Source organism: Chiloscyllium plagiosum, chromosome 1 (genome assembly GCF_004010195.1).
Source record: "Chiloscyllium plagiosum isolate BGI_BamShark_2017 chromosome 1, ASM401019v2, whole genome shotgun sequence".
NCBI classification, from domain to species: Eukaryota; Metazoa; Chordata; class Chondrichthyes; order Orectolobiformes; family Hemiscylliidae; genus Chiloscyllium; species Chiloscyllium plagiosum.
Genome location: NC_057710.1, coordinates 84,519,414 through 84,541,867, shown reverse-complemented (window position 1 = coordinate 84,541,867; position 22,454 = coordinate 84,519,414). Strand labels below are relative to the sequence as shown.

Below are 22,454 nucleotides of genomic sequence, written 5' to 3'. Positions count from 1 at the left end.
AATGAATCAGCCAGGGAACACATGCTGATTTCTTCATTGAGCTTTCCTGATGTCTAACTTTTTTTGGCGAGTTTGGTTAGGTGGATTCTGAATGTTTGTGAGTTGTGGCTTTAACAAGACATTTAGTAGCTATTAATCCCTGTTAATTAGCATCTCATCACTGCCTAATGCGAACTTGCCATGTCACTTGTGAAAAGATGAAAGATGGAGTGAGATCATCTTCGAATCATAGAATCCCTGCAGTGTGGGAACAGGCCACTTGGCTCTAGACATCCCCACTGACCCTCTGAAGAGTAACCCAGCCAGACCCATTCCCCAACCTGATCATTCTATACTTAGCCCTGACTAATGCATCCAACCTACACATCCCTGGACACTATGGGCAATTTAGCATGACCAATTCACCAAACCTGCACATCTTTGAATTGTGGGAGGAAACCAGAGCTCCTGAAGGAAACCCACGCAGACACGGGGAGAATGTGCAAACTCCACACAGGCAGTCGCCCAAGGCTGGAATCAAACTCGGGTTCCTGAAGCTCTGAGGCAGCCCTGCTAACCACTGAGCTACTGTTCCCTCCAGCAAGATAGGCCTCGTCACATTCTCACTCAATTCTGCCAAACATTTTGTGATAACCCATATTGCTCAGACCCCCATAGGGTTTTGTACATGACTGGCCCACAGACGACAGCGAGTGGTAGTAGAAAGAAAATATTCTGCCTGGAAGTCAGTGGTGAGTGGTGTTCCACAGGGCCCTGTCCGTGGGCCTCTACTGTTTGTAATTTTTATTAATGACTTGGATGAGGGGATTGAAGGATGGGTCAGCAAGTTTGCAGATGACACAAAGGTTGGAGGTGTTGTTGACAGTATAGAGGACTGTTGTAGGCTGCATGGAGATATTGACAGGATGCAGAGATGGGCTGAGAGGTGGCAGGTGGAGTTCAACTTGGATAAATGCGAGGTGATACATTTTGGAAGGTCGAATTTGAAAGCTGAGGACAGAATTAAGGTTAGGATTCTTGGCAGTGTGGAGGAACAGAGGGATCTTGGTGTGCAGGTACATAGATCCCTTAAAATGGCCACCCAAGTGGACAGGGCTGTTAAGCAAGCACATGGTGTTTTGGCTTTCATTAACAGGGGAATTGAATTTAAGAGTCGTGAGATCTTGTTGCAGCTCTATAAAACTTTGGTTCGACCGCACTTGGAATACTGCGCCCAGTTCTAGTCGCCCTATTATAGAAAAGATGTGGATGGTTTGGAGAGGGTTCAGAGGAGGTTTACCAGGATGCTGCCTGGAATGGAGGGCTTATCTTACGAAGAGAGGTCGACTGAGCTCGGACTTTTTTCATTGGAAAAAAGGAGAGGGGACCTAATTGAGGTGTACAAGATAATAAGAGGCATAGATAGAGACGATAGCCAGAGACTATTTCCCAGGGCAGAAATGACTCAGGGCAGAAATGACTAACACGAGGGGTCATAGTTTTAAGCTGGATGGAGGAAAGTATAGAGGGGATGTCAGAGGCAGGTTCTTTACACAGAGTTGTGAGAGCATGGAATGCATTGCCAGCAGCAGTTGTGGAGGCAGGGTCATTGGGCAATTTTAAGATACTGCTGGACATGCATATAGTCACAGAAATTTGAGGGTGCATACATGAGGATCAATGGTCGGCACAACATTGTGGGCTGAAGGGCCTGTTCTGTGCTGTACTGTTCTATGTTCTATGTTCTATGTCTCATTCTCCCATCCTTGTAACTCTTCAAGCATCTTGTTCTCTCCTGTGTAACCTCTGCTCATTCTGCTGGTTGTGTTGCAGGCCAAGATGCATAAAAACTGCACCAGTACATGGCGGAGACCAAATGGTGTAAGTGGAACCCATGAAATGAGAACTAAGCCTTTCATCCCATGCCACACCACTCCCCACAGGGTTCACCAACTCTGCAGCAATATAAATCACCAAGGGCACAAACCAATTCAGCCACAGGCAAAAGGAATCAAACAGTAGCCAAAACCATCAGTGTTAGCATCACATTGAATTATTAAGTTCTGCCTAACCTGAATACATTCAGGGTGTACTGTGAAATCCTCACTCTCATAACTTCATAATAACATAGGCCAAGCCAAATGCACACTCATAACCTGATGCCAAATTGGATTTGAAATGAAACGTGCTACATCAAAAATACCAATGCTACAAATCTGACATTTGTGACCTATAATGTTACATTCACAACATGCCATGAGTATAATGAATAGCATCATCAAAAATTCATTTTTGATAAATAAACCCTAAGCCCTCAAGCAGTCACTTATCAAAAGTTTGAAAAATATGTTTGATAATAGAGGTTGCTTTGTGTTCGATGTTCCATATCAAACTTAAATGACTTATTGAACTTAACACAGCTATATTTGTCCTTATTTCATGAGCTTTCTGAATAAAACTGAATTTAAAATAATTTTAAAAGCTTATTATTAAAACAATGAACAACAAGTTCAGTACCTCAATTCTAATGCTTTTTCTATTCATTCATGGGATGAAAGCATTGCTGGCTTGGCTAGCATGAAATGCCCATCCCAGAGGGTGTTTAAGAGTCAACCACATTGCTCTGGGTATGGAGTAACATGTGAGGACAGCAGCTTCCTTCCCTAAAGGGCATCAGTGAACTTGACAATCAACAATAGATTCACAGCAATTATTAGACTCATAATTTCATATTTTTATTGAAGTTAAATTCCACCATCTGCTAGGTTGGGTTGGAACCTGAGTCCTGGAACATTACCTGGAACAATCCAATGTTAATACAGCTAGGCCATTGCCTCCTCAGGTTATAGAGAAAACTGAACAGTTCTGTTCAGCACTCTATTATGTTTCACAGAGGTTTAATCTGAATATTCTATTTATCTGGTGAAGGAAACGTTTTTGTAATTGCATTATTACTGGTTTGATAAAAAGATTAAGCTCAAACTTTGTAATCTATCAGTAAGAATGAAACACTAATGTAAGATCAACTTTGTTGAAACAGGAAATGAATTCCTACTTGCAGCTCAAGCACTACTTGCAAAGAATTTCCAGATATTCAGCAACACCCTACTTTCTCTGTATATCAATAAATGCAGTATGATTGTAAACAAAAGTTTTTCTTGCAACTGAAATACATTTAAAATGTTGCAAGTATAAAACATATGTGAATTTCATCACATTATAATTATTTGATATTCACCTGTTCAGTATATTTTTGCAAGACCATAAAAAATACCAAACCATGTAAGACCATTCATGTACCTTGTATAAAGCGTAGCCACTTTATAACTAACTGGACTCACCTTATTTGAGAGATAGTGGCAAATAAAACTCACAGGTCAAAGTTCTAAGTCAGTAATGTAGTGCTTCTGAATTCAAGAAGATAGCTGAGGGTATAAGAAGACTGGTGTCAGGAAAAGAGTTATCGTCACAAGAAGCATTTTGCTTTCCAGCAGATTGTAGCTTGACCAATCTGTCTTCTCACCATGCTGATATATTATCATGCTCCCCACAAATAGAATGTTTGCCCTTGAACTCCTTTATGGTGCTTAGTTTCCCAGCTTCTGAATGATGTGGGCCACGCCATGAAAGTTAAGAAAATACGGTGAGAGAGAAAAAAAAGACTCTTGGTATTGAGAAAATATTTTTCACTCCAGGTTTCAAGGGCTAGGATGTCTCTCTTGAGTGGTGAAGAGCCAATGTGCATGCACTTATATTGTATCATTACCTACTCAGATTTTTATTTTCCCAGATACTGGTGAGAAACTAGACAATGCCAATTTCTCACTTGCAAGTCAACGCCGTTCCCTGGCAGCTTCTTTGTCAATCCATCTTGGCCAGTATTCAGGGTGCACTCCAAGGACAGCGATGACCCTTTGACCATGGAGGTTGGCACTGCCAAAGCAACAGCCTCACCAGAGCATCTTGACACATCGCAGCCTCCCTCAGAATACAGTTTAGTCATTCGATACTGTACTTTGGAACTGACTGACACTTCACATCACAATACTGCTACCACACTGCATTACACCCAGGACAGGCACACGTCTTATGCATCGGAAGAGATTGTCTTCTCAGGGTTCTGTGCTTGTTTTCTTTGCAATCATGCACTTCATTCTTACTTCAATGCTCACAGCACCTCTTTTTGCCTTGTTGTGGTGATATGAGATTTGAACACATAAGTCCCTGACCTAAGAACAAAGTAGAGATTTTTTATTCCATTGGCATCAGATTTTTACAAAGAAGACGGGAAACTAGGGATCAACAAAGAACTATTTCAAATTTGTATGTTGAATGAAGTCTGTGGGTTACATTAGATTGATGAATCCTTTGTTTATCTTATCTCCCTTCTCATCAGCCCTCCTTCCACCAAAGATACCATTCGTTCAAGAGAGAATCTGTTTTACGGCTCCAGATGCTCTCCAACACTGTCACTACCTGCTGCTGGATGTCTCATTATACACTGGGAGAAGTCCTTGGGATCTGCTTAGTTGGCTTGCTCAGTGCCCTCCATCACAACTGCCTCCAGCTACTGGAGGTTGTGTTACAGAGAGATACACCCTTGTCTTGTCTTTCAGCGCAGACAGAAAGCCAGCTAGCTTGTCATGATTCAAGTCAATATCAATCAAGGGATTGACTGTGTTTCTATATGTTATCGTGCTACGCCAATCTCACATTGAAAAAGATGCCAGCAGATTCTCAGCAAACACACTGAGTGCAGCAATCAAATGGCCATGACTCAAATTCTAAAGGATGTAGTGCACAGTCAAGTCCAGGAGATCCCTTTCGGTCAGAGGGTCCTGACCTCTGGCCAAATACATCTTTTAATATCAGGTCCGGGGCTTAGACAAGGTCAGAGTCAGGATGCTCTCCTTGTAGGAAGTGTACAAGCCAAATATTCTTAGATTCCCTACAGTGTGGAAACAGGCCCTTTAGCCCAACAAGTCCACACCGACCCTTTGAAGAGCAACCCACCCACACCCATTCCCTTACATTTACCCCTGCACCCAACACTACAGGCAATTTAGCCTGGCCAATTCACCTGACCTGCAAATCTTCGGATTGTGGGAGGAAACCGGAGCACCCGGAGGAAACCCATGCAGACGCGGGGAGAATGTGCAAACTCCACACAGACAGCTACCCGAGGCGGGAATTGAACCCGAGTCCCTGGCACTGTGAGGCAGCAGTGCTAACCAATGAGCCACCGTGCCACCCCAAATATTGGGCATCCACAACCTGTCTTGTTCATTTCTGCCTTAGTATGAAACTTTTTCTCCTAATATCAGACCTAAGAAGGGATTGAGTGAGATGAAAGTGGCTGGCAGAGCTGTTAATGTTGGAGTAGGGTGCCTCGAGTGAGGGAGGAGACAGTGCAGATGCCAAGCAGTGTTAGTCATTGGGTGTGAGTTGGGTGGTAGGAGTGAGTATTGCGTGCAATAATGAGAGTGATAGACCATGAGTTTTGGTGGGAAGAAATAGAGTGAGTATGAGGTAGCAGAAAAAAGATGGTAGCATTTATGTTTGCAAAGCAGAGAAGTTCACAGACCTCCTTCCTGCACTGCTGTGGTTCCTTGGGACTGTGGAATCAACACTGACCCAGATAGAAATCTCAGACCAGGCTGGCAGCGTCCGCTGATGAGGATAGACTCCTCTGCACCATCCATTCTCTGGTCCGCCAGGTGCCTCCATCTGACATGTCAGGGGCAATTCACTCTAACTGTGAAGGGCGGCTGCAGATTGGCAGCTCTCAACTTGGTACTTCAAGACTGGGCTTTTCAAATGACACTGGTGATGGGAATACCAGGAGACCCTGGCAGTGATGAGTACCTGCCAAGCGGGAGGAGTCTATGATCAAGACACCATAGGAGTCTGGTGTATTGGCAGTGGAGTGAGTTAGGGAAGATAATGTGAGCAAGTTTGCTCAGGTTCATGCGGATAAACCCTCCATGAAACTTGTCAAAATTGACACTTCGACAATTTCTGTTAAAATTCAGCCATTAGTTAATACATAGGCAAATTCAGATGAAAGGTTTTTTTTTCTGGTAGCTTATTGCAAACGCCTGCTAATTTCAGTGTAAAAGAATGTTTTTCTGACATTTTTTAAACATAAGTTTTTACTTCTATCTCCTAAGATTTTATGTCAATTTTATTCTCACAATTTGCATAATTTATTTTTAAAATAGAATTTAATTCTCTTCAAGAGTTTGAATTAATGCGCAAATTTCAAATCAAATAGATTTCAACAAGGAGTTAATTCAGTGATCAGTATTTGTTACTGATTAATGGGGATTTTTAATAGAAATATGTAATGATGTCTTATTATAGAAATTAAAGCGTGATCTGAAAGAATGCATTAAAATATATGTCTCAACAAGGAAAATGATTATTGTAATGGTTTGCTGAATTTTGTTTTATAGATATGCCATAATAAAATCCATACTATGGAAAAGCTGCATATTAAAGATTGCAAATACCATAAATTCCATTTTGGCAGGACTGTAACAGTAACAACGTTAGAAAAGAATTCATTGTTTGTCTGTACAGTTATTCATTATGGTTTAGTAGCCTAGGCAATGTTGGCAACTTCATAACTTTAGTGTTTAGTACAATGAATAAACTTGCATAAACATTGGATGTAAAATGACTAGCAGATTCAAAGAGTAAATCCAAGGAGACAATTCCTTTCATTGTAGGCCTGCTAATGATAATGTCTTTCAGTTTGACAATTGGCAATGGAAAGCAAATCTCAAAGAATGTATTTGACACCATTTACAGTATGGCAGACAGAAACGCAACACAAAAGAAAAATGTTATGAATTTACTTTCTCCAAACAGTCATTACTTGCTAACCCTCTATCAGGCAATGATCAAGAGATTTTGCTTGTGGGAAAAACGGCTAATCTGGGTGCAAATGCATTTGAAAATTATTCTTGTTTTAAGAAGTGTACGTTTTGCGTAGGTTGATGCTCAAACTAATTTGCATATTACCAAATGTAAAATCTACCATAACAAATGGAATCAAGCAACATTTTACAGCATAATTTCTCTTTAAACGTTGTGCATTAAAACATACCTTGATAAATTTAAGAGCAGTAATCTGACATGGTTCTAATGACGCTACTAAAAGTAAACCTATCACAAAAATAAGCTGTTTTTAATCAGTGTCTAGTCCAGCTCCTGTAAGTAATCTGATCTTAAGTAAGCAAAAACAATTTCTTTTCCAAAAAATATACTTCATATTTCAAATCTACATGGAACTGAGACTAGTTTCTATGTATGTGACATATTTTTCTTATAGTGCTTTAAAATTTCTACTTTGTGTTTCAGTTCTTTTTATTGTGTTTAGTTTTCTCTGAATCCACACCCAGTCTTAACCAATCAAGCAAAGTAAACAGATTCACACAATCAAACATAGAACAATTGCACGCTGCACTACATTTACTTGTCGCATGGATGTACAACAATCAGTTTCTTACTAAAGTAAAGAAAATAGCTTTCCAAAGCCTTAAAAATAGGGATGAGTGCAATGGAACTCAAAATAAATCTTAAATTTTGGCATCTCCTCAAAAGCCTGCAAATGTGTCCAAATTGTAGAGCTTTGCATACATAATTCGGTCAGTCTTGGATTGCAACAATTTTGTGGCAGATTCGGCTTCTGGCACAATACCTTTTAAGCCAGCACAAAAGGTTGCAGAAACCGGATTTGCTCTGGGCATAGGTTACACCTGAAATTCCTCAGTCTTTTGCATTTGTTTGGATGCTTTCCAATGAGTTCCACTTAAAACAATAACATTGCCAAGCAAGCAGTCCAGGTACATTCCAGGACTTCACATGGTATTTACAAACTACAGCATATTAGCTCACCTTTTAAAAAGAAATGTTATTTGCCAGTGTTTTTTTTGTATGATGTACTTTACAAGTTTAACCTTTTGAGAGTGGAAGAAGAATAAATGAATGGGAAGGGTGAGTGGGAAGGTGAGAGAACTCGGATGGAGCTCAATGATATAACCTTGATAGTCTTAGTACAGCTGCAACAAATATCAAGGATTTGACACTGTACAGGTCAAAATGTTAAACAAAATAATGGAAATGTACTGTGGCTGCAGCCTGCACTGAGACAAGCATCCACTGTGCCTGGATGACCATGAACTCAGTTTTATTTGCCTGAAGATTGATGATCCTATACAGCAAAGTATTATCTTCCAGTAAATATTACAGACTGGTACATTGCAATGTCTAGGACTATGGGACAAGAGATAAACTAAAGTTTAAGGCAGCTATCACAAAAAAGACTATGGGAAAAGGCCACTTTCTAAGACCTTTCAGCCACAGTGTACAAGAGTTGGTAACTTACAAAACCCGTTGGGCTGTAGATTTGTGTATGGTGACTGTCACTGTGATTGCAGTTGGATTAAGGCACCTATCAATGCAACATGCTCAATGGAGAAAAAGTAATGTCCAATTTGAAATGTTTTTGGAATGGGCATTTGGATATTTTATAAGTAAAATATACTTTTTGAAAGATTAATGCCTTATCCAGATTTCTTTGGTAATACCTCCTAAATCTGTGATCACTAGCATCTAGCAAATTTATGAGAATACCACTACCTCCAAATTCTACATCAAGTGATATTTCACCCACTTTTGGATAATTTCTTCATTTCATTATTGTCACTAGGTCATCATTCTGGAGCTGGTTATTAAGTAGCATTAATCAAAAAGACCACAATTATTCGAGATCTAACATATCTTAATGGAAACTAATGATGGGAAAACGTTGGCCTTGCCAGTGATGTCTACATTTTGAAGAATGATAAGAAAAACAGTTAAAAGAAAAAAAGAAATATGAAGTAATTCATTTTGTTAGAATAAACATGGAAGGCAGAACAAAATAAATCGTAAAATTATAAAGCGCATGTAGGATTTGGGGATGAGGGTCTATATGTACTCAAATCATTGAACATGGCAGTGCAGGTTGAAAATATGGTTAATAAAGTTTATGGAATCCCATGCTACATAAAGAGAGTTCTAATGTACAAAAACAAAAAAGCTATGATAAGCCTCTATAAAACACTGAGCAGGATGTTTCAGTTGGTGGACTTTCCCACCTTGTCTCTTGAAGCGATACCAGTTGACCCATTCAAGGCAAATGTCTGCCTTTGAGAGCTGGCAGATGGATGGCAGCCTTTGATGTTCCAGCAGTGTCAGATCAGACAGTGGCTACTGCTGGGACTACAAGTCGGTCCTCCACTTGCCCTAAAACAGCTAAAGTTGCCAGATCAACCACTTGATGTGAACTTCCTTGCCATAAGAGTAGAATAGGCAGGATGATATTCTTAAATGCCATTAGTTGGCCACATAAGGGTCTCAGTAGATCCAAGGATGAGGCACAGCATCCTTCTCTGCTTCCAGCAAAATGTGGGACTAGTTTAGGGTATGGCAGGATACATATTGTATTTTACAATCTCTCCATCCCATCCCCACTCCCACAACTCCCAACCTCAACCCTACCTCCCATTCTAATCGAATGAAGGGGACTTTTTTACGCATGGTTTATCTTCGTCAGGAGTGTTGTGTCCAGTTCTGAGCATCCCATCGAGCAAGGATGGGAAGGCATTAGAGGGGATGCAGAAAGGTTGATATGAATGGTTTCAGGAACTTCAATAATGTAGATAGTTCAGAGTAGGTGGGACTGTTCTCCTTGTGGAAAGAAAGGTTGAGAGAAAAACCAAAGATCTGCCGATGCTATAAATCAGAAACAAAAACAGAAATTGCTGGAAGAGCTCATCAGGTCTGGCAACATCTGTGGTGAGAAATCAGAGTTCATGTTTTGGGTCCAATGGCTTTTCCTTGTTTTTGTTTCTGTATTTGTTTACAGGTAGAGAGAAAGTTAACAGAACTATTCAATACAGCAGTGTAGATTGGGAAAAACGGATCCTGTTGGAGAACTAAAGGTACAGATTTACAGTGACTGGCACAAAAAACAAAGGCAAGGACTTGGTTAGGTTTTGTAATGCATACTCTAAAAGTATCATGGAGACAAATTTAATCATGGCATTCAAAAGGGAAGGGGATTGTTAACGGGAAAGATGTGCAGGGTTACAGGGAAAAGGCAGGTGTGGCATCAGGTGAATTTCTCTTTTAGAGAGCTAGCACAGACATGATAGGCCAAATGACCTCCTTTCTTGCTGGAACCATTCTATGATTTCATGATTTCCAGTGCTGACAGAAGGAAAAGATTTAATTCTAACTTTTATTTCAGAGATTGTGGACAAGGTTTATCATTTGCTCTTTGGTTAGCGGAGCCTACCTATGGCAAAATTCTATAACCAGTAATATTAAAGGAAAAATAAAATGTGTAATTAAAATCACTAATATAACAAATATCCCAGAGGAAACAATGTGGCAATATTTAGAAATGAACATGCTTGATCTACTGAAGGTCTGTTTTGAGGTGTACATGATCTGACAGACCAATGTGTGTTGTTCACAGGTTTTGTAGCATTGGATGGAAAATTCACATAGTTGGCTGAATACAAGCTTACAGGATGTTGGGATATGAAAGTTACATGGAGACCAGATATCTTTCATCTCTATCTCTCTTTTTCACCAGGCTTTATCTCATCCAACAGGTGACAGCTCCTTATACTGGCATTAATTTTCCCCCAAACCTCTACAAATTAGAGGATTTCTGCATTAAAGGGGTTAATTAAAAACAAGTTTATATATGAACAGCTGATCAGCAAAGCAACATGATGTTCCCTTAGTTTCATCTGTTCATCTGAAGGAAAGTTAATAAAATTGTTACTAAAAATATTCTTCCAGCACTGCACTGAGTTTGAACAGCTTGGTAACAGATGTCAACAAAAAAAGTGTTACAATCCCAAACAGTTGTAGATTCAATCCAGTTCATTTCCACATTCTCTTATCCTTGACAAATGCAAGATCAGAAAAAGTAGAGGCAGGATAAAGCATTCAACTCCCTTGAGGGTGTTTTTAAATTCTATTTGGTTGTGGCTAATGTTTGACCTCAGCTCCACTTTCCCAGCTGATCCCAGCATATCTCCTGATTTCCTTAGGGTCCAATAAAGTACTGAACACAGCCTTGAAAACATTCAATGACTGAACATCCTCAGGCCTCAGGGGTAGAGAATTTTCCAGCTTCAGGAACTCTAAAAAAAAAATTCTCCTCTTCAATCATAAATAGTTGACCACTTAACCTGTGAACCTTTAGTTTTGGACTGTCCAGCCAGGGAACAAGCTCTCACTACCTTGCTTCTCTCAGAATCTTCTATTTTTTCAAAGAATCAACTCTCACTGGTTTAAACTCTTGAGACATTAGACACATCCCATTCAATCTTTCCTCCTAAGATACACTGTCATCCCAGGAAGCAATCTAATGACCCTTCACTGCATTTCCTCCAAGGTGAGTAGTTGTGAAACTCCAGGCCAATGCATTCATTTAATGTCTCCCCAGTTCCTTATTTTCCTTTAAAATTAGAAGATCAAATTGTTACTCAATTCCAAAATCAAAGAAGTAGCCATTGATAAACTCCCTCAATTAGTGTGGATCTGGAGGTGAGCTTCAGTTGGAACCAGCTAAATAGCAGGTTTTCTTATCTAAAGGCAATAAGTGAACCAGTCGGGGTTTTTACAACAGTCTAACAGGTGTTAGATCAAATTTACTGCTTCCAGCTTATTATATAAAGAGCTTCTTGTTTAAAACCAACTAATTTAATCTGTCATGATGGGATATGAAATATGTCTCTGCATTAATTAATTCTAGCCACCATCCCCAGTTTGGTAACTTGTCCAATGCACAACCAACCCTTGGTGCATTTTGTTTTGTCTTGCTTATCCAGAATCATGCTTACAGCAGAATATATTGTTACCACAAGGTATGATCTACGTGTCAACTAAATTATTAAAAATTTTGGAGAGCTGAGCTTGTGACTTACACTTGTTAGAAAACATTAAACTTTGTTAATATTCATACCTTTTCTATAGTTAATCCATTCATTCCCAGAATGTTAAAACAATAGACTTCCTGACCACTCATATTATCCCTTCTATTACTTTTAAAGCATACACTTGACGTCAACTAATAAATATGCCTGGACATATCCCATTTCTTTGACACATTTTAAATTTTAGTGCACTCATATTCATGGCCTTCAAGACTTTATCAGTTTGTCTTAAAGAAAAAAAACTATTAGAATGAATTAGAAGTAACTGCAATATTTTCTTCTGCTGAACTATTTTTTATGAATATTGTCTGGAGCTAAGTTTGTGGGTTACCTATTGATTATATTAATTGTTATGAATGACTTCCTGACAGGTTAGATACTAAATGATTATAACGTTGCCATAAATAGGCTTTGACGTAATCAGAAAAATTGGAAGTCAATAATATCCATTAAAGGTCGTCAATATGATGATAATACATTGGGAGAAGGCAGATGTTGTTTATTCTGAATATATTTTAGTTTTCATTTATTTCAACGTTGAAGTAATTGAATGAAACAACTGTTCTTATTTCAATAGCTAACTTGTCCTACCACAAATGAATATTCTGTTATTTATATTAGTGACAGCACAGCCATTAATTTAAAAGAAACTGGGAACTTCTTTCAAAAACGGTACTTTAGGTTAAACTTTACCAAAGACGATCAATTTCCATTGCTGGGGGTGAAAGCAGGAGGAAACCCTCACTCCAGGGGATAGCATGACATTTTGCTGGGGCTTTCAGCAACTAAGGAAAGCAGCTTAATCACCCCCCACCCCTCCCTCCCCAAGAGCTACTGGTGCCATCTCAGTCCATTGTCTACCACTTTGGCAGTGCCCCTGCCACACTCTCAGTTGTGGCTGACTCTACTTGAGAATGCTACAGTGAGAGAGGCAGGAGTAAATTGATGAAGAGTTATTTAGACTTGAAATGTTAGTTTGCTCTCTCTCTCCATGGATGTTGCCCGACCTGCTGTGATCTCCAGCAATTTTTGTTTTGAGTGAGAGAGGCAGGTCTCAATGGGTCTTGGAGAGAGCAGGGACTAATCTGTTAGTAGTGTCTTGGCTGCAAGGCTGACAAATGTTATGAGGGCATGGAGTCGAAGGGATTCTCACTTGCAATCCCAGGAATCTGCTGGAGACCATCTGGGTTTACCTGCCAGTTTTCCCATGCCTCATTAGATCCTCTTGACTTGGTGAAGTGTTAGTGTGGGTGAGAAGAGGCTCTTAATTGGACATTTAATTTTTAAATTCCAGGTGGACACATACTGCTGAACTTCCTGCCACTGGCAATATGCCTGTCTCCAAAGGCCTGGGAAATCGCAGCCATTTGTGTCTGAGTGAGAGACATATAACAACAAAAATCTGTAAACAACTGGGCTGTAGCAGTATCTTGGTTAACTTTAGATATTTTAATAGATGCTAAATTAGTGCCAGAGGTCCATCAGGATAAATGTTTGAAGCAGGTGTTCAATTTGACTATTTTCTGTTCCGAAATTGAAAGACACCCCGATATAGAGGAACTTGGTGATACAGTCATAGACTTCATTGCCAACAATTTGGAAAGTCTAACCTCAATCAATACTAGTCCTTCCTGATGCACTGTGATAATGGATTGCAAATAATTGCAAAACAGAAAATTACAAAGAAAGAACTTCCGTGAATAGATTTTAGAATTAGCTGAAGTGGCTCAGCTGGGGGACAGTGTTCAACCCTGGGTTTCAGTTCAACATATCGGGGGAAGGGAATGAGATAAAATTCAACACCTCTGGAAAATGCAGAGAGTTCATGATATGAAATCAAACTTTGTTAACTTATTGTGTCCATCACAGGCAACATGTCAAGTTTGTGATGTCTTTTAATTAACATGATTGCAACAATTAGTAAAAGATTGTGGGAGGCTAACTCTAGTTAAAACCAGCCTGTCACTTAAAGCCAGCCCAAAATGGGTAGTGCGTTGTGGCTGGAAAATATGCTAAAGTCACTGTAGAATTCACTCTGATATGGGGAAAAAAAGTCATCATTACACCACAAATGGGAGAAAGTTGGCTCTAAGATTTTCAAGTGCTACGCTTGAGACCTTGGTCGAAGAAACATGCCTTATCTATATTGTTCCTTGCTTTGTTAATCACTAAATGAATTATAGACATCACACTGGGCTGCATCAGGATGTCATCATGGCTCTTAGCTACTGGATATGTCATTCTTTGATTGCCTAATTGTCTACCATATCAGAGTAGGAATTTGTCATGCTAAGAAAGAACAGACTTGCATTTATGAAGCATCTTTATCACATGTCGCAGAACCTTTGAACACACGTCACATGCAATCAATTATATTTGAATTGCAATCATTTTTGTTTAATGAATAAACACTGAAAATTGATTTTCACATAGTAAGATTCTACAAACAGCAATGCATGTCTGACTTGTTCAGCTGTTTTGACATTTTTGCTCCCTTACCTCGAGTTGAGTTTTTTTTTACTTTTCTTCAATAAAACACTGTTGAGTGACCCAAAGATAAGCACTTGAACCCTAACTGAGTGCAATGAGGTAACTACCACACAGTGTTAAATGTAATCACTGTTGCTGGAAATCCAACAGTCCATTGCTGCTCCATCCTTGAGATTTTTGCTTTTCTATAATCCCAAAACCTCAACATTTTCATCAACAGAACAAAAATGAATTGTTTAGAGATGGAGCACATGGAATATGCGCAAAATGTAGTAACGGCCAATATGAATGAATTTCAGTTATCCTTTTCATTAAAGTTATTGGTACAGAAAATTGATCAATGTAGGCAATTCAATTTCACATCATTGTCAGGAGTTAAAATTACCCTGCATATGCTTGAGTGTGCAATTTCTCAATGTCATATAAGCATCATAAATGGACAAACTATTGCCGTGTTTAAGTTCAAATCTTACTCCATTCTATGTGCCTGACTATACTTCAGAGATACAGCAAATATAGTTAAAATGAGAACCAGATGTAACAAACTTTGAATATAATTAATCAATTAATCAAGTTGAGTGAATTAAAACATTATTTTCTTACCTTTCTCTTTCGAAGTTTTATGATACTATCTGCAGGATTGTAGTTATTTGTACATTCCTGTAAATTTAATATTTGTGGGCTCGGCTTTGAAATGTTCAGATTAGTATTTGTTGTATCAGAATAATTTTCAGTTTTTCCCACATCTACACTGAATTCCTCCAGAAATGTTTGATTCAAACCTTCCTCTGAGCACATCGGAGATGCTGTTTTACAATTCACAGGGGTAGCCTCGGAAACCGTTTGTACATCACCATTTGTGACAAGACGTCCAGCCTTATTCACAGTAACATCCCCATCAGATTCATTTCTCAGCATGTCATGTTTCCTACGCTGCTGTGCAATTACTGCTGTATGGAGAAGATCCTCTGTTGGAATAATCACATCCGGATTCCCATCCATGTTTCTCGTTGGATTTAATTCCTCAGAAGATTCCAGATGTTCAAACTCACGTGTTTTCTCATTATCTTTTGTCTCTTCATCAGGGACTGAATCATAATCAGGGTCATTTTCTATTCCAAAGTTCTCAGATGTATTCTTGGTCACTTGCTCAATCTTTGCTAATAGTGACTTTTCAATAAGTGCTCCTTCATTCCCTGAGGCCTGCTGTTCTTCTGCGACATAATCTTCCACACAACTGAGATCTGAGTTTTCATCTGATACATGGACTAGAGTCTCTGTACTTGCTTCTAATGACAGAATGTACTCATCACTTTCAAGATTATCATTTTCATCCACTTCTCTTCTGTGCTCACACAGTTGCTTTGCTTGAAGGGCAGACAGATCAGAGTTATGGCAAGATTCTGGTAAAGAAACACTGGAAAATCTTTTCTTCTTGTCTGTTTGTGATATTTCATTGCTTTCCATGCTTAGTTTTAGATTAAGAGCCACAAGCCCATGACAACAGACTGCACCAGAATCAACAAAATCAAATGAAAAGCCAGGCCAATTGGTCACATGATCTTCCCAGCTTCTTTTCTTATTAGCTAAAGACATGTCATCACAATCCAGTTACTGATTTTTCCAGACATACATCAGAGAGAGCGAGAGACACAGAGAGAGAGAAAAACACTCTCAGGAAGAGCCGTTGACTTTCTCCATGATAAAGAACACTTGGCATTTTCTGTTCATCAAAGCCATGTTAGCACAATCTGGGACACAAAGAAGAGAATAGTTTCAAAGGTTTTGACAAAAATGCAAGTGCTCAGAGAAAAGTCATTTTATTCTGCGCCAACATCTTTTCTATCACAGCAACATTAGAAACATTGCTTTTTTAAAAAACTTACATATGAATCACTGGAACATGTGCTGACATTTAATTATTCAAAAGTATGGAGCAAACATTATTTGGAACTATTTAATGAAAAGGCTTTATGTGTTTTCATGGACAGAAATATACATGAACATTGCTGTGAACAATACAGTTTACATTTTTTAGAAATATAGTCATTTCTTTTTATTGAGGAATCTCCAATACAGAAGTCATCTAAAGTGCAAGCAACTAACTTTTAATCCAATCGTGGTCAGAAATAGGGTTTTGACCCTAATCAAAATATTCAGGCCAGTACAATTTTCGGTCACAAAGTCACATTCCTTGAGAACTGCAATTGTATTTCTTGAGTTATTCTGTTCTGAGCACATTATTAAATCATGACCCTGGTTGGAAATATAATTTCAATGCTATACATTTGAAGGAAAGTTTTAAGGAAGAACCAATCATATCTGTAAAACTCAGCTGGTATTTTTTTTTTAAATCTAGTAGAAAAAACTTTGAAATAAAAGTTGGCATGTATGAGATGGTTACTTTTAGGGAGCAGCATCAGCCAAAAGGAAAATGTCAACAACAGCTGTCTGACTTTAGAAAGTTGCAGCTGAACACAAACTGGGAAATAAAGTTTTACAGTGATATAAGAATCTAGGCCTTTCAAACATTAGGCCAGGACTTTTAGAAGGGTGAGGTTTCTCTTCTGCTATCTGAGAAGTCAATGAAAACAAAATCATAATGGTTACCGGCTGTCCAACATTGATGATTGGCCGGAGGTGTGACAGACCTGGGAGGAAGACCCATCTCAGACAGCTGCCAGCCAAACCCAAGAACCCAGCACCAGGTAAATGTGCCTCAGGAAAGGGAGGGAAGGGAGGGACGACCCAAGAGGTGGGGGGAATCGAGCAGAGATGGATGGTGTTGTTGATGAAGGCATTGCAACAGAGTCATAGAATCGTACAGCATGGAAGCAGATCCTGCGGTCCAAATAATCCATGTTCCCAAACCAAACTAGTCCCACTTTCCTGCATTTGGCCCATATCCCTCCAATACTTTCCTAATTGGAGGTGCTTCCCTGTAAATGCTGGCCCCTGGTGATGAGAAGCCATTTCTTCCAGCCCTGCTTCAGTTTATTCTCTGAACTTTTCGTCCTCTTCTTTTCTCACTGCAGTCTCCCTCCAGCTCCTTATTATCATCATCATCTGCTCACTGCCTACTCCTCATTATTCAGCTATTCAAGATGGCGGCATCAGCATGGTACGCCCGTCTGCTCCAGGCCAGCCACTTTCTTTTCTTTTCCTTTGTCTCTCCTTCTCATCTTTTGCTACTTACCCTCTGGAGGTCTGGAGAGACTGGCAGCAGTGGGAAGTGTGGCAGCGACCATGGGTCCTGAGTGGTGTTGGCTGGAGGTCTGGCGTAGGGAAGCAGCTGTGGGCCTGAGGCCAACGTGGTTAGAGTGAGCTGTCGTGTCGGTGACGGAGATGCCCCGGCACCTGCAGTATCGAGAACAGGAAACCTGAGGTTTCCCAGACAGCTGGCCAAAGCAAAGGAGACTGAGCCCTTGGAGAGAATATACTTTAGAAGGACTGTTGAACTTTTACTTTTATTCCTTTATTTTTCCACTGAATACTACAAAAGACTGTAATGTTAATATATGTAGAAAAATAAAGTGAAAAGTTAAGTATAAAGGTCATGCTTTTCTTTCAATTTTGTTTCTCTATGTTACTACTTGCACCTAGGTTTTGTGTCTAGCTACCTTTATACCTAAGATGGCGCAGTGTGTGGCGAGACTGTATACTTTTCTCTGTAATCCTGTACTTCTGTACTTGAGTTAAATGTGACAATAAAGCTTAAAGCTATTCGTGCACTTATCCAAATGTCTTTTAAATGTTGTAACTGTACCTGCATCCATCGCTTTCTCTGGTGTAAAAAGGTTACCCCCTTGTCTTTTTTTAAATCTTTCTCCTCTCACCTTAAACATATGCCCACTAGTTTTGAACTCCCCCACCCTAGGGAAAAGATATTTACTGTTCACCTTATCTATGCTCTCATGATTTTATAAACCTCCATAAGGTCACCTGTCAATCTCCTATGCTCCAGTAAAAAATGTCCCAGCTTATATTTATAATGCAAGCTTTCCATTCCTGCAACATTCTGGTAAATCATTTCTGAACTCTCTTCAATTTAATAATATCCTTCCGATAACAGGGAGACCAGAACTGGACGCAGCATTCCAGAAGAGACCTCACCAACATCCTGTCCAACCTCAACATGACATCCCAACTTCTATACTTAATGGTCTGAGCAATGAAGGCAAGCATGCTAGACACCTTCTTCACTACCCTGTCTACATATGATGCAAATTTAAAAAAATTATGTACCTGAACTCCTAGGTGCCTTTGCTCTACAACACTATCCAGGGCCTTATCATTAATTGTATAAGTCCTGCCCTTGTTTGTTTTACTAACATGCAAAATCTTGCATTATCCAAATTAAACTCCATCTGCCACTCCTCAGCCCATTGACCCAATTGATCAAGGTCTTTTTATAATCTTTGATAACTTTTTTTACTGTCCTCTATACCACCAATTTTAGTGTCTTCTGCAAACTTATTAATCATGTCTCCAAAATTTTCATTCACATCATTTATATAAAAGACAGACAAAAGAGAGAGAGAACCATATGAGGTCATATCTAGTAGGAAGGAAGAGTGGTTGATGTAGAAAGGAGACTGGATACGCATGTGCCTCTCTTTCATACTCAAGGCCTGAGCAGGGTTACTATCAGGGTTACTCCGCTCTCCCCAAACTCCTGACATAAGGTGGGGTAGGGCATAGTTCTTAAATAGTAACTATTTAAGTGACACTGGCCTTGATAATGCCTTGATTTGGTTATTTTAGTGACAGAGTCAAAAAGTGTGGCACTGGAAAAGCACAGCAGATTAGGCAGCATGCTCCTCGGATGCTGCCTGACCTGCAGTGCTTTTCCAGGACCACACTTTTCAACTCTGACCCTCCAGCATCTGCAGTCCTCATTTTCTGCTATTTTAGTGGCAGGGATTGTAACAGGTGACTGACAACATTATTATTTATTATAGACATGAAAACTTTCATGATTGCTTGAAGAATATTTTCATCATAATGAATACAACAATTATTATTTTGTTCCCCAAAGTTTGGTGTGTTTATTATATTAGAAACAGAGGTGATGTGGAGGCAATGGCCTAGTAGTATTATCACTGGACTATTAATCCAGAGACCAAACTAATGTTTTGGGGACCTGCGTTTGAATTCCACTGAAGCAGGTGGTGGAATTTGAATTCAATAAAAATCCAGAATTAAGAGTCTAATGATGACCATAAATTGCTGACTATTGGAAAAGGCTATCTGGTTCACTAATGTCCTTCAGGGAAGGAAACTTCCATCCATTCCTGGTCAGGCCTACATGTGACTCCAGACCCACCGCAATGTGATTGACTTTTAACTGCCCTCTGGGCAATTAAGGATGGGTAATAAATGCTGCCCAGCCAGCCTGGTCCTTATCCATGAATGAAAAACACTAAGTTGAAGTTGCTATTTTATCTTAACAACACACAGAAAGGAGGGGGAGGCGAGAGATCCTGCCTGATAAAATTCCTCAATTTACTGGAGGGAGCAACAAGCTTGACCAGTGGGAAGCCCCTTATAGCGTTGCGCAACTTCAACTTTTAAAAAGCATTTGGTGAAATTCCACAGCAAAAGGTTCGGGACTCTCCAGAATCTGCTCACATTCTACACAGCACAAGTCAACAGTATATGAAATACTCTCTGCTTGCTTGGTTAAGCTGAATTCCAGTTACCCTCAAGAAATGGGACACTATCTAGAATTAAGAAACTAATTGACTGATATCCTACCACCATTTGAAGCATTCACTTCCTTCACCTCTGCTGCATGCTAGTAACAGAGTGTGCCATCTATAAGATGCACTGCAACGTTTTTTGGAACTTATCACTGTCATTTGTACGACTGACACATGACTCCACAAGCAGGTGCTGTAATCCCAGCTTTGAAAGAGCAGGTGAGGCTCGAATGGACAGAGGATACCCTCAAGGCTTCACTGGCAAAGCACGACATTCCCACAGTCACCTTTGAATCACTGGACCAAGACCGTCTAAAGTGGAGAAGGCGAACCCAGGAAGGCGTCAAGCACGTTGAGACTTGCCAGAAGGAAAAAAATGGAAGCCAAAGACAGAAACAGGAACATGCTGCCAGATCAATGCCCCAGCCACTGCTTCCCATGACCACCACCTGCCCAGAGTGTAACAGATTCGAAAAGGGTAGCGCTAGAAAAAGCACAGCAGTTCAGGCAGCATCCGAGGAGCAGGAGAGTCGGATGACGGGCTTATGGTTGAAATATCGATTCTCCTGCTCCTCAGATGCTGCCTGACCTGCTGTGCTTTTCCAGCACCACACCTTTTGACTCTGACATCTGCAGCATCTGCAGTCATCACTTCCTTCAAGTGTAACAGAGCCTGCGGTAGCTGTATCGATCTGTACAGTCATCTACCGACTCACTCTAAGAATGGAAGAGAGTCATCCTCATCTGTGAGGGACGGCCAATGATGATGCACTGCAGCAACTCACCAGGGCGCTTCAAACAGCACCTTCCAACCAAAGACCTTGACCATCTCGAGGGTCAAAGGCAATAAGTGTATAAAAGCAACATAACATGCAAGCTCCCCTTTGAGTGACATGTCGTGCCAAATTATAGCGATATTGCCATTCCTTCATTGTGACTGACACAAAGTAAACTTTTTGAATTACACAATATCAGTCATCAAAGCCAATTGAATATTGAACTGCATTGTCAGAAGAAGAAAATGCAAGTCAAATAAAAAGTCATGCTTAAACTGGACAGTACTCCGGCAGGCTATACTTTGCATACTGCATCTGGTCCTGGTCTTCAAGATACTGGAGGTAGTGCAGAGGAACGACAAAGTTGCTCTGTAACGCTCGGCTCTCAGTTTCACAAGCAAACTGGAGAGACATGGGCTTTTCAGCCTGGGACGCAGACCTCTGACAGCCATCTCATAGAAAGATGTCAGGCGTTTATGGCAATTGAACCATATAATACTTTATAGATGCATAAATTTAAATGTTATAAGAATACCTGGAGTCACAACATAAAATCAAAGTAAGCATCATAGATGCAAGAACATTTTGAGAGATTGTCCATTGAATGTAGGAATACGTTCATGCAAGACTATACCAAATATATAGCAGAGATGTTTAACATAAATAAACATTCTTTTGAGAGCTCAGGACATGCCAGCACTTCCTTACAAGCAAGCTCCTTGGCTGATATGCATCATTACAAGCTATGCATATCAGAATGCTGTTAAAAGTTTATCATTTGAAGACAGAATGACAGAAGTATAAAATACTAATCTAAGCAGACATTCTTATTAAATGAAGCTCAACACAACTTGACCAGTATTGTACAGACTCCTGTACAGTGTTAGATGGACTCTTGGCCAGCATTGTACAGAACATTGCATTGATTCTTGCTTCCTATTCACGGGACTGTCATTTCAAAGTGTTGGAATGTATGAGAAATGCAAGCAATCCTGTGGAACCTGAATCACTGGAAAAGAAATGCCAAAGCTATACAGATCACAAACATATGAATTCCATAAGGATTATTCAAGCTTTTGTTCAATCAGCCAGCACAATTTGCATTATGGCCTTTTTTTCACAAAGAGGAGGGCCGTGTTGATTGCAATGATTTATGGAGGCTTTTATTAATTTGGCATTCTTGCTTGTGAAAGAATTGATTTTGCTTGCCTCATAAAACTTATTGAAACACCATTTTTGGAGATCTATCTTCAAGTTAAACTTTTTGTTGCCGTGGTGATTTTCTAATGCACATTGAGTCTGTTAACAAAATGTTCCTGTTACTTTTTGTGCTCGTAACCTCCCAAAGCACAATATACATGACATAAAGCAATATGAGAGTGTAAATATTAAAATCAAAATTTGTTCCATTATAAGCAATTGCATAAAAGTAAAAGACAGATAAGCAGATAAGTAAATCTATATACTGCAACATACCAAGTGAAATATTTTGTTGTTATTAA

General features: G+C 39.6%; 1 protein-coding gene across 1 annotated transcript in view; it reads right to left on the bottom strand.

Annotated features, from left to right (window-relative positions):
* LOC122554972 (rho GTPase-activating protein 7-like) overlaps nucleotides 1-22,454 on the bottom strand; it is a 260,499-nt gene that overhangs the window by 221,022 nt on the left and 17,023 nt on the right. Inside the window, exon 2 of the mRNA XM_043700450.1 lies at nucleotides 15,078-16,225. Within this exon, the coding sequence (XP_043556385.1) occupies nucleotides 15,078-16,070 (993 nt within the window). The 5' untranslated portion in view covers nucleotides 16,071-16,225. The remainder of the gene's footprint in view (nucleotides 1-15,077; nucleotides 16,226-22,454) is intronic.